This window comes from Coturnix japonica, chromosome 7 (assembly GCF_001577835.2).
Source record: "Coturnix japonica isolate 7356 chromosome 7, Coturnix japonica 2.1, whole genome shotgun sequence".
NCBI lineage: Eukaryota > Metazoa > Chordata > Aves > Galliformes > Phasianidae > Coturnix > Coturnix japonica.
The window spans coordinates 8,064,194-8,077,196 of record NC_029522.1 but is presented as its reverse complement, the minus strand read 5'-3'; the positions used below and the strand labels follow the sequence as shown (position 1 = coordinate 8,077,196).

Sequence of the window (13,003 nt, the reverse complement as noted above, 5' to 3'; positions counted from 1 at the left end):
CATCACGCCGGCGGGACGCTGTCTCCTTTACTTTACATAAGCTGCTGTCTGGGAAGATTCATTTAACACCCAGCCATGTGCACTCCCAATAGCCAAGACTGCTGTCTGGTTTGCTATTTGCTTGTTTTTCCTCCCTGGAAGAAATGGGAGGGCTGGCAACCTCGCTGCAAGCAAGTGCAGAGCTCTCGGGACTTGGACTTTAACCTGCAGGATGGAAATCAAAACTCAAGCAGGCTGCAAAGTGACCCCATGAATGACCACCAGATTGCTCTGGGGAAAACAGACACAGTGCCCGAGACTTGCAGCGTCCTTCACACTGACCCTGAGACTGCCATCACCCCAGGATTGCTCCGGGAAGGACTGCAGGGGACCTAAGAGGGCAGATTTGAGGCCATCAAGGAGAGAAGTGAAATATGAGGTTAGAAAAGAGATCACCATAAAAGCAAACAACCCTCCTCTTTGCCTGCAGCCTCGTCTGGAGGCATGGATAAGTCCCAGGCAAACAAAGGGGACGGGCAGGCTCCATCCACGCAGCTGGAGCCCAAAGCCCTCAGAGATCTCCTAGGACCCATCAAAGGGCTATGAACATCCTACATGGGCTTACTAAACCATCTGCAAGGGACACGAGGTCTTACAAAGCACGCAGAGAGACTCCTAATGGGTTTAGATTCACAACTGAACTTCAGTTTAGCATTTCATCAGTACGTGTTAAGGGGCACAAGCATAAACATTGGGACAGCTGTCTCAGCTGGATGGCTTGTTGTCGTGTTTATATTTTGTGCTTACGGTCGCTGTGAGTCAGAAAGATTAGAGGTACAAAATCAGCCCACTAGGAAAAAAAACAGCAAACTAATTCTTTAAGAAACGTGTCTTTAGAAGTACTCTTTTACCCTGAGATAGTCACAGCTCCTGTCAGTGCTAAGAAAATAAAATGATTAAATTGCATTGGGATTTTTCATCCTAAGCCTAAACAGAAACCCAGAAACAAGATGGGAAATTCCCCAAATGGAAACCTTTCACCAATTCTGATTTCCCAGAGAAAACCAATTTCCTTGAGAAAATAATAATCCTAATTTGTGCAGAGATCAAGCAGCTAAAATTTCTACATGGTGAGTCAGTCCTGGTAACAGTAATAGAGCAAGTACGAATGTCTGTATGCAGACACACAGGCTAAAAGACACAAAAGGTTTTCAAATGGAAGCTCTGATGGGCTGCCCAGGGAGTGGTGGAGTCCTGGAGATGCTCAGGAAACGTTCAGATGTTGTACCAAGGGAAGTGGGTTAGTTGAAAATACTGGTGGTATGTGAATGGTTGGACTGGGTGATCTTGGAAGGCTCCTCCAACCTTGGTGATTCTATGACACCAATGACTCTGCTTCCATTGAAAGCAGTCTGGTTTTGAGTTGGAATGGCTGGAGGAAGCCTCTCTTCTTTGGCAAAGACAGAGGTCAGTGTGTGAGGAATGAACTCCAGAAAGTCTGCAGACCCTATAAATGCACCAGGATGAGAGACTAGCAGAGTTCAGAGCCTACAAAAGCTATGGACTGCTCAGGATTTCTTCTACAGACTTGGCTGATAAAATCTTGCTTCTGTGGAAGCAAACAGCAAAATAACCCAATGCTTCAATGATGTCAGCATTTCCCTTCAGAGCAGCAATTTTCTGAATCTTGGAAGCTCTTCGTTCTTTTTTCATATTTCTTTTTCCCCAAAACACCCCTGGAAGTGCACACTGATTTTCCACTGCCTAAATCTCTAAGAGGAGCAAGAATTACTCTAGGTAAACACACAGATTCCCCCCAACAGCAGTTTCTGCCCTGTTGCACAAAGCATTGGGCTCTCTGTAAAAAACAGGTTGAGATCAAGAGCTTGACTACGAATGGAGCCAAAACTGAATGATCCCACATTAGTCTCAGTCTGGATGGGCCACCACCTAATCTGCCTTTTTCTGAGGATATTGGAGCTTTGCTCCCACACGATACCCTGCAGTTGTTGAACACAACACCCTCCCTCCATCAATTCCACTTCTCTGCCTTCTAATCCTTTACCAGGTGGGATTACTTCTTGCAGGTAAAGCGATTAATGTTTCTGAACTTTCTTCACATGTAACAGGTACTTCAGTGAGCAGGTCCATCTCAGTATCCTCCCACTGCTTTCCTAAAATCCCTCCTAAACAACTCCTTGCAACCTTCCCAATCATATGCCAGAATGGGATGTGAGACCACTGGAGAACAACGTCTGTGGGATGAAATTGGGACAGCCTTTGTAGGACAAGAAGAAATTGTGATTAAAGCAGCTCACAAGATCAGCACCTGCATGCTCCTCTGCAAAGCAGAGAGCAAGATGAGAAGAACAGCCCTCCTCATATATTTGTTTTGCCTTGTTTAAGGCTCTAGATTGTCTTGGCCATAGTGAATGATTCCAGCAGCAGATGGATAGCAAAAGATGAATGTAAACTACACATGATAGAAGAAAGAAACTGAAATATTACCTTTACTGAGAATGAAAAAAAATAGCTGGGAAAAAAGGGAATTGCATTCTATGCTACAAGAACTTCCGCAGTACTAAGGTCTATATGGAAGCACTTTCACTGTCAGAGAAGAAAACACACTGGCCAGTGTATAATGAGATTGGGTATACAGCCACAAAGAGTTATAGGCAGCTGTTAATTAAGGAGGCATGAATTTTAATGCCTCGTGACCAGGGAGAACAAACTTGTGTATACCTGTTGCCTTTACAGACCCCATTCTTCATTGTGACATGCAGTTTTCCTTAGCAAAATTGAAAACGTAATCAAACCCCTAAGAATGAGAGGTGCAGGTTGTGTAAAGGGTAATGGCATTTGAAATCTAGTCTCATTTTCACAACGCATTCCCAAAGGGTTTCTTCACAACTTTTCCAACAGGAACTCTCCTGTTGTAACTGAGTTCCTCTGTACTTCAGATGGTCATCTTACCATCAATTAATATTTTGCCATTCTGAACAGCCTTACCACAGTTGCAATGAAAACATTCTACACAGCCTGCAGCCTACTTGCATTATTGTACAATTATAAGCAATAACTGTCAGTACTGTGTCATCATATTCTGTTATCCAAATTGGAAAAGGGGTTACTAAAGGGCACCCAGCATTGGTTTACCACTATGTTTACAGACCCCCCTGGTAGCTCAGTTCAAGCTGCGAGCAACCAGGGAAGTTGTCCAGCATTGCAGCATCAGAGCATCAGCATTTCACTCGGGGACTTCTAGCTGATCTGAGTGCGTGTGAGGGGGAAGGTGGCACCTTCTGCATTAGCCTGACCTCTATTGCAGCTGAAAACATCTTTGCTATAGGCAGTAAGCAAATACCAAGTGCCTCAGAGTCCCCAGCAAGCCTTCAATCAATCACATTAACATAAATAACTTGAATAAAAAGAAGTGTTCCATACCTTAAATTCCTCCAATATTTTGTAATTTTTTCCGTGATATTCACAAAAGTTTTTCACTTCCTTGCATTCCGGACAGCATCCATTGTGTTCCACTTTTGTGCACTTTGGGTGGATTTTAGGGCATTCGGGTTGATCGCAAACAGGTCCATCCTCAGTACAAACACAGGGACAGTTGGAATGCCCTGGGAAAAAACGTTCTCCCAGTTTGTACACAAAACCACTGTCATCCACGCAACCCTTCCCTCGGTAGTCATCAAAGATCAGATTGTCATTGCTGGAGGTCTGGTCCCCTTCATCAGCGGGGTAGTCTTCGTGGTTGATGGCAGCCGGCGTGACCAAGCCAGGGATTACAAACAGCAGTATCCAGGCTTCATGGATGTGAAGAGCCATCCCCCTCCTCAGCTTCTCCATGGGATCTCAGGGCCGGATAGAAACAGCTGCTTCCATAAGGAGACCAGTGTTGTGGTCTGAAAGCAAACATTTTAAAATGAGAACTCAAGGTATTAAAGAACATCAACTAATAAGGGCTATACCTTCAACCAGCATGAAAGAATAAATCAGTGCTTTCAAACTGTGCAGATAGCTATCATTGCTTCATTTGGAATAAGCCTCTCCTGAGTTACGTGTAATGAGAATAAAGCACACGAAATACATAAATTAGACACACTTCTGTAAGCGTGTGCTCACAAAACATCTCTATACAAATGGTGGCTCAGAGAATCACCTCATTTTTATTTCCCTCATGTGCAGAGTTTTCTCTTGCAACAGAAGTTAGAGCAGCTGCCTGGAGATGCATGGGGATGGACAACCCAGAGGGATTTGAACCCCAGCTTAAGTATGGCCTTAACCTCCTGCTGTGTCCACTGTCCCTCCGTGCAGCACACAGCCCTCTTCATCAATTGGAAGGGGGCTGAAGAACAAGGGAAGCACACTCTGCAGGCAGATCTGCATCCAGCACAGAAGATGGAGCTGGATTGTACTCGTTGTATGAGAGGTGGAGCAGCAGAGTTTCACATGCAGCATTTAGGAAGAAGGGGCTGCCTAGGCTGCCAGCAGCAGGTCTGTATGATCCTGACCGAACACATGATGCGATTCTCCTCCACCATTCAGCATTCCAGTGCTTCCCTGGGAGAAATGCTGAGAGCAGGATGCTAAATGCCGGTGTGTTGTGCAGAGCTGCTGAATCGTGGCTGGAACCTCTCTAAAACTTCAGGAGCGCAGCAGCACAGCACAGGGAGCAGCTTTGCCTGGCCCCAGGGCTGAGCTCAGAGCGAAGCTCCTTGCATCCCTGGGTGTGCAATTGGCTGCCTGCCGTGCCACATCACTGCCCGGCCCCGCGAGCAGCAGCTGTGCGGTGGGTTCTGACCCCTCCAGGGAGGACCGGGCAAAGTGCCACAGCAAACTTTTCAGTGAGGTGAGATGTCAGCTCTGTATCGAGGAGGGGAAGCACTCACCAAGCATGGCTTGTCTGCGGGCAGGCAGACGCACAGCGCACAATATGCATCGCCTACACGCACAGCCAAACATGCCCCCTCCACCCCTAGGGGGTATTCATTCCTTCAGCACTGGGATTTTGGACGGGCTGCTGATGTGGAGCAATTCATTCTCCTTAGCTGAAGGAAAGCAGCAGTGGCAGCGAGCTTTACTCCTGGAGAAGCAGTTGAGGGATCCTGTTGACAAAGCAGTTTTTCCAAAGCCACAACAGAGGGAGACACCGGATATTACACAAGCTTTATCAAATGCAAAAGATATCTTCTTAATTGAAGTGCTAGCTGCATTTCCAGCACAAGGACCGGGCACCCTCTTGCACCTGTCAGCAGCACCTACTGTAACGTGCTGTTTGGGATTCGGGAGGTTCATCCTGCTTTACTCAGCTACAAAGCCGATGCCCACCTAAATGCTACAGGTAGGCTGGGTTGTAATACTGCAGATTGGTAGATATTTAGGAAGCAAACAAACTAACTAACACAACACAGCAGGAGCAAATGAAGTAATTCATGTGCAGTGAAACAATGGAGAGAAGGTGCCGAAGCTTGAGGATGGAGCTCTCCAAATTAAAAATCAAAAGTCCTCTGAAGCTCACAAATAAGAGCACGGTGTTTCCTACAGCCTGTGGCCATCCGAGCTGTCCCACAGCAACTGCCAGGTAGTGATCCTGGAGAGCAAACAGACTGCAGACAGCTCGCACCGACAGACTGCAACAAGTAAACAAGCGCCGCTCTGCTCACAATTAGTTTACAGCCCAACTTTCTCATCATTTCTCATCGGGAGAGGGGCCAGGACCATGCTATGTGCCTGAGTAAAACGCTTCCATCCACCTTCCCTCGCCCCGAGTGAACAATTCACACTTACCTAATCAGGCTCAGTCTGAAAGCTGCGAGGGGTCACAGGCCAACATGGACTAAAAGGTTAGACAAAAATTAGTGAAAGCAGTTCCTCCTAATCACATTTTCAGCGCTGACTCACGGACAATCCCTTCTCCTCCACCTCCCATGGCAAAACGCAGGAAAGCGGCAGCCCAGCAACCACGGCATGAGAATTAAGCTTTCACCCGGCGCCGAGGATTCAGAGCGAGCAGCGGCGCGGCGCTCCGGAGGCAGGGATGCCGCGGAGAAACCCCGATGCCAGCAGCGCAGTCATCGCGGAGAACTTGGGCTGGATTTCCTCAGGTCTCAAGTGGAGGGTAGGGAGACGGGGGAGGGTAGGGAGGGGGGAGAGGGAAAAAAAACACAACAACAGAGAGATCCCCTCCCTATGCCCAGCGGATCTCTTGCAGTGCAGGATTTGCCACAGCCGGGGAAGGAGGGGGGAGAAGCGGGGCGCGGGGGCTGGCGAGGCGGCGGGCAGGCAGAGGGAGGGCGGAGGAGCCCGGCGCCCAGCGGGCCCCACTCCCCTGTGGGGACTCCCCAGCCCTGGGGATGGGCATTGCCACCCCACCCTCTATTAGTGACAATAATAATAGTAATTAATTAAAAAAAAAAAAAATTAGGATGGGTGGGAAAAAAAATTAATTTAAAAAAAAAAAAAAAAAGGGAATGGGGGGGAAAAAAAACAAACAAAATCGAGAGGAATCCAGCTGCGGGGCCACGGTGCGGGGAACAGCACGCAGCCCTGCGGTGATCCCACTGCTGTCACTGCTGTGCTCCCCAACTCGGCCTCTTTCCTGCCCCGGCGGCGGCCCGAGCGGTTGCTGCATCCAAAATCCCACCTTGCTGCATTATTAAAACTTCCCGTCTTCCCGCAGGCTGGAATTGGGGAGCCGTGTGCTGCTGGCTGCGCTGCGATACGCTCACAATCGATCTCCCTGCAATTCGGCTGCTCTGTCATTAGGCGTCATTGTAAAGCTATTTCTGCCGGAGCGACCGAATGAGGGATGCTGGATGCTGGGGAAAACAACATAAAGAAAGCCAAACCGGGGCTTTTATTGGGTTAAAAAGCAGGGTAACACTCTTCTCATGCAACTCTGCCCCCTGCAAACATTAACTATGGAAACGCTTCGCTAAGCCCTCTCTGCTACGCTGTTCCTTCCATGGAAAGCACTGAGGCTTCTGAGGTCCAGAGGCAGACTGTGCCGTTGGCAGCCCCTGAGAGCAGCCGCTCTGCCAGGTGATGGAAGGCCACGCTCTGCACTTCTGTCTCGCCGTAGCCCTGCAGGCTATGGAGCTGGGCCAGCCCCGGCTGCACAACCTTCACAGCCCCATCGCTGCTCGCCACGGCCACGGTGTGACCTGGAATGGAAACACAGAGCAAAGTTAGCGGGTTTGGCAAGGGCAGTGGTGCTGGAAGTTTGGAGCTGGGCAGTGTAAAGATGAACCAGGTCTTGCATGCCTCCGTTTGCTGAGATAAATGATGGGAAAGTTGAGTAGATCAATGACAATGAGATTGGATTCAGAGTGATTAAGTGAATCTGGAGACCTGGGTATGCCACTCATTAAGGGCGCAGCTATTCCACTTGCGTGCAATTATTTAGAGCCAGATTCTGACATGCAGGCTGAGAAGCAGAGAAACAGATGTCCCACTGATAGCTGGAGGTATCAGAATCACACTGTTACGTTGCTCTTCTTAGACAGCACTGCCCTAAAGTAAAGAGCAGTTCTCAGCCAAATTGCAGAGAGGTTGGGTATCCAACTGAACTCGAATGCCTCGCTCCTTCAGAGCCTTATGGAAAAGCCTTCTGACAGAACTAGGGCTAAGTCTAAAAGGTCCTAAAGGGTCTGCAGTTTCCATGTACTTATTGACAAACCAGGCAGACCCAGGTTTCATCACTCCCAGTGATGCAGAAAGTCACTTGTCCTCCTGCTTAAATACCAGCATGGGTACCCGGTGTTAAGTGACGTGCTTAGCACATTTATTTACCCAGCAACCAGATAGAGGCTCCCTCCTTTTGGAAACTAACTGTCATAGTCATGAGTGCCACATACAGAAAAATAATAATAATTAAAACAATAAAACAAAAAGAAATCAAAGAGAAAAAACAAGAAAGGATTGACACATTCATTTCAGAGCCAATGTGGTCCTCCCAGCAAAGAGATCCAGTCATGCCAAATGCCTTATTCCACTGGGAGCAAGTTCAAAATACCCTTCAAGCGATTACAGCTCTTTTCACGTATCAGTATTTTCCTTCTGAAAGCAGAGGAATAAGTAATATTGACAATGACAAAGTCCATTGGACACTACAGCCATCATTTTGGGGGGAGTTTGTGAAAAATGGGAGATATTTGGGCCACTTTAGTCATGTAAGGATTTCACCAAAAAGCCAATGGGACAACAAGAATCTGTCTTCCCAGCATGAATCCCATGCAAGCCACGGTGCTGGCTGTGACCATACAATGTTGTTCATCCAGGAAACACATTGTCCTTCCACTCAGGCTAATTCACAACAATGACTGCCACATTGGCTCACTTGACAACTTGGGAAGCAAACCAACGCCACTTCTCCATCTCTCCAAAGAAACATGCAGTCTAAAGCTACTCACAAATGCATTGAGAATATTTAATCATGCATTATGCTTAGTGTAGTCATGGATGCCTCTGCAGGAAAGGCAACTGGAAGGTAGAGCTAACCATGATAAATATGCCCTATTTGCAAACTTTTACAACTACCCAGTTTCCTCATCTAGAACAAAGCCTGACACAGCAAAGATCTGTAGGATGGATTAGAGTGTCCAAAACAGCAGATGTGAATATTTATTACAAACTCTCTTCCAGAAAGAGTCTTTGCTGACAGAAGCACTGCATATGGATTTCACTTGCAGCCAGGCTCTCCAGGCAGTCGCTGGGATGACTTCTCCAGGAGCCAAATAAATGCCATTTCTCCTGGAGCCCTGACACCACAACAGCTGGGCAGGGGGTTAATGTCACTTTCAGCCTCCTCAAAGCCATAACAAAGTGCTTGTTAAAAACAGAGAAGGACAGGAAGGAGACAAAAATAAAAGGAAGGCTTGGACAACTGCAGCTTGCCAGTAGCTTATGAGGTGAGACAGCAAATGGCACATCTCCCCATGCCAGGGAAAGGGCTTGGGTGCAGAGGGCAGCCCTGCTGAGGAGTAGCATCTCATCTCCCATGCATTTGGTGCCTACCACCCGTGATGCATTGCTGCTGCTGGCTACGAGCACTGCAACTCCTCGCTCTGTAGCAGAAGGATGCACTGCAGATACAAGCAGAGAGGGGAGAGGAATGCACCAAATGAGATCCTGTTCCAACACCCATCACATCACCGCTGATCTACACACCCATAACACTTTGCTCATTATAATGTAATATTTTGATATAACGCTCAGAGCAAGACAGAAGCCTGAAGATAACCCTTCATACACCTTTGGGTATGCTGTCGAGTGGAGCAGGTCTGTGCAAACCCACTGCACTCAGCAGGTAATGCAGAAATGCATCAAAACAGTTTTTGCTTAGAAGATGCAGAGCACCTCCAGATCTCAAACTCAAGGTTACAAAGACATCCAACCCATGCAAAGCTGCTGCAGATCTGCTGGTACGCCCACAGACCAGCAACATGGGGAGATAACCCAAACTCCAGCCCTGAGCTCATTCTTCCTCCTCCACCTGTGATGGTGGAGTGATGACAGAGCACATCACCATGCCAAAGAGACCCCATGGTAGCAGCCCTTGTACTAATTACATCTTATCTGTTGGTGCCTATTGCTAGAACAGAGGTATTAATTTTTCTGATGTACCCCTATTACATCCTTAGAATAACATAAGCTCTGACCATCTGGTCATTTGCTTCAAAAAGCATGCAGTGAGTTAGAAAAGGTAGAAAGAATAGCAGCAAAAGCACTGGAAGGTATAAACAACTTCTGTGCAAGCAGTCACTAAAAGGGATGGTGACTTACCCCACCAAAAATGTGAGCTAAAATGTATTTGGCTGTTTATCTTTTCTCTCTATGCACATCCTGCACTGCAGCCAAGCCCAGGATGCAACTATGCTTCCATCTTAGGGACCCACAGAGGAACCCATTGCTAATCCCTACAGGGTTTAATAGCCCAGACTTTCACCCACATGGTGTGGACAAAACCCTGTCAGTTTTGGTCCCTTCTAACCCAAACAGTTCCATGATTCTATGAACCCCACTCCACCTGGAAGCTGCACTGCAGCCCATGAAGCCGCCGGCAGATGGGACATGGTGTTTCTGGACATATCTTTTAGGATGCAACTGAATTTCCCATGTGAACAGTGCCTCCCTGCTCCTTTTGTTTCCAGCATTACAACAAGCTCCTGCTGCACATCTCCACACCCAGCATCCCCCAGAGAACAGGCTCAGTTCCCAGCACCACATGTTGCCTGTCCAGGCTTCAGCCTGGCAGTGCCCTTTGCTTTGGGCACTGATAAATTCCTAAGGCAGTTCTGCTCTTTGGGCTGCAAAAATATTTGTGCTTCATAAAAGCAATCAAAGTCAGCCACGCTCTTTTATTCCTGGAACTAAAGACACATCTCAACATTGTTCTGAGAACAGAACTGGACCTTAAAATCAATTAGTATCTATGTTGCTTCGTGAACACTATCAAAGGTAAAGCCACGTACGCAGATACAATACAAAACCCATCTCCTAATTTCAACTGGGAGCTACATTTCAAATAGTGCTGGTACATTGAAGCAATGGAATTTGTGACTGCGTTTCTTCAGAACACAAAACCAGACAAGATTAATTTGCTGGGTTGATAGAACCAAATTACCTGGGGTAGAGGGAACAAGACCTTCACTTGTCAAAAGACAGCCTGACAATTTATATTCCATAAGGTCCTAATAGAAATCACAGCCACAATTACTGTCTTCTTTGTAAAATGAATTTTGAATGAAACCCTGCCAAGACAACATTCAGTGCTTTGCTGGAGACAGCGACACCTCTGGGTTGGGAAGGCAGAAAGAGAAGGTCAGATTGCAGGCACTAGGCTCCACAGTTGATAAACACTGTTGGCCAAAGCCTTAAGATGTCGCCTGAACACCCTTGAGCTGGGTTACCCAACAGTGGGATGTTCTTGCTCAGATACAGAGCAGAACAAGGAAAGAGAAAGGCAGAGAAGGCACCTGCCTGTAGCAGCAGCAGTGATGCCCAGAGTAAAGGATGCTGGATTTGGGCAATTGCTTCCAATACAATCACAGCCACTATTTTAGGCTTTATTGTAGGTAATTCAGAAGTAGTGGCTTTGCCAGTTTAAAAATACTTAGGCTGCCTAACTGTAAGCAAAGCATCCATCTTCTAAGATGCAAGTCCAGTTATTTCCTGATTCATTAAAATCATGATCTCGCATGGATTTAAGATACTCTGTTTAACATAACTGCATAGAGAAGCCTGGGACCATTACTGATGGCAGAGATGAAATAACGTATCAAAGAACTAAAGAAAGAAAAGCTTTGATCAATAGGGAAATGATTTTTATACACATCAGAACCAATTTAAAGAATTCTCTAGGATCAATTTAGATAGACAGAAATGCTTCTCAGCATTTATTACCTGTGGAGGGAATATTGATCCCATTCATTGATTTTTCCTATGCGCATAGAGCAGCATCTGGTTTTGGTTCTGGTTTTTGTTTTGAAAAGAAAGATGCCCCAAAATGGAAAGTATCAAGAAACAACTTATATTTTAAGGACTTCCATTAATGGTTCAACCAGTGTCATTACTCAGAACTTCTCAACTCCAGCCCAGAAGAGGCACATGATGATTGTTAGTCGATACAGAGAAGGGTTTTGCTGTAACCATGCTCACCGAGGGCTACTGATCCCTTGATTTTCTTCAAGGCATCTTTGCTCAGGATAATATTAGAATTCAGGCACTCAGCCCTCCTGGATTGCATACATCCCTCTGCTCAAGTACTTCTAGTCATCAGTGGAGCAGCAGCCACGTGCACTGCCACCCAGACACCCAGCCCAAGGAGTCTCTGGGGGTCAGGGCACCTTCTTGTGCATGTAAAAGGTGCAACACCCCAGTCCCAGCCTCAAACAGTCTGCAGTCTAAGCTTAATTTATAAAACAAAACAACAACCACAAAAACAAATGCAGAAAATAGATCAGGGAGGACAAGGCTACAGGCAATTATGAGCTTAATTAGCCATGATACTGCTGCCTTGCCATAGCAAAATGTTTTATAGGCATCCTGGCAGCAGCAGATGACCGAGTCTGTAGTCAGGTCTATGCACTGCACCACGCAGAGGTACTCAGATTGATGACACACTGCTCCTCATGCTCAGTGAGATCAGGAACACAAAGCACACCCAGAACATCCCCAGCCAATGGGACCCGCTGCCCAGCCTGGACACAGCACAGCACAACAGCAGCCTTCTGACCATCCTGAACAGTGGCAGAACATGCACTGGGGTGCTCACCTGGGGAGTAGGGGGAAATCATGGAGCATCTCTGCAGCAGCTCATGAGCTGGCACACAGTCTGACTTGGGGCGAAGACAAAGCATTGACTTTGCAGAACCCTTGGAAGGGTGGAGAGAAAGGCAGATGGGAAGGTTTCCAAACACTACAGCGTAAGATTCCTCATGCAAATGTTAGCATGCTTGTCTAAATAAGAGTAAATAAAACGTTTAACAGATGCTGCAAACTATGATTGCAGCGGCTGTAGATAAAACTCTTCATTACTGTCACACCATGCAGAATGTTATTTACCAAGCAACCGACTTCACCATACGATAGATGTTCTACTTGTTTTGTTGGGGTTTTTTTTGTTCTATAAACAGCTTTCAACAAATACAACAATTATTGCTCATCTTCCAAATGCAAACTACGTTCTGCTTAGGAATGCACTTTTTTAATGCTGTTCCAAGTCCAACCTCAACTGGGAATAAATCTTCCTCACTATTCCCCTCCTGGAAATGACGGCAACCTCCTCCTTCCTCTGCCTCCCCACTGTGTTTATTTGTGTCTTTCCTGGGAGAGGACAGAAGAACAGTCTTGAGCAGGCAGTAATTCACTTTAATATTCCTAATAATGGAGACCAAAAGGCAAAAGCTGGGAAAGAGAGAAGAGGTCCAACAATCTGCTGATATAGGGTTTTCATATATTGGTATCAAAACAAAAAACCTTTGCCATTCTTTAGTGTAATGACTTTTTTCCCCTT

At 46.6% G+C, this 13,003-nt stretch overlaps 2 protein-coding genes across 11 annotated transcripts in view; both read right to left on the bottom strand.

Moving 5' to 3' along the window:
• The window catches only part of VWC2L (von Willebrand factor C domain containing 2 like), a 37,041-nt gene extending 30,353 nt beyond the window's left edge, over window positions 1-6,688 (bottom strand). For 7 of the 10 annotated variants that reach the window (XR_004308040.1, XM_032445976.1, XM_015867974.2 and 4 more), the window contains exon 1: window positions 3,424-6,688. Coding sequence is in view for 9 of the 10 variants with exons in the window: in XM_032445976.1 (XP_032301867.1) it covers window positions 3,424-3,834 (411 nt within the window). In the remaining variant the exon portion in view is untranslated. The remainder of the gene's footprint in view (window positions 1-3,423) is intronic. The other 3 variants (XM_015867972.2, XM_015867971.2, XM_015867973.2) reach the window with 3 other exon arrangements.
• Window positions 6,689-6,821: 133 nt separating this feature from the next.
• The window catches only part of SPAG16 (sperm associated antigen 16), a 332,745-nt gene continuing 326,563 nt past the window's right edge, over window positions 6,822-13,003 (bottom strand). Inside the window, exon 16 of the mRNA XM_015867952.2 lies at window positions 6,822-7,151. Coding sequence (XP_015723438.1) covers window positions 6,937-7,151 — 215 coding nt within the window. The 3' untranslated portion in view covers window positions 6,822-6,936. The remainder of the gene's footprint in view (window positions 7,152-13,003) is intronic.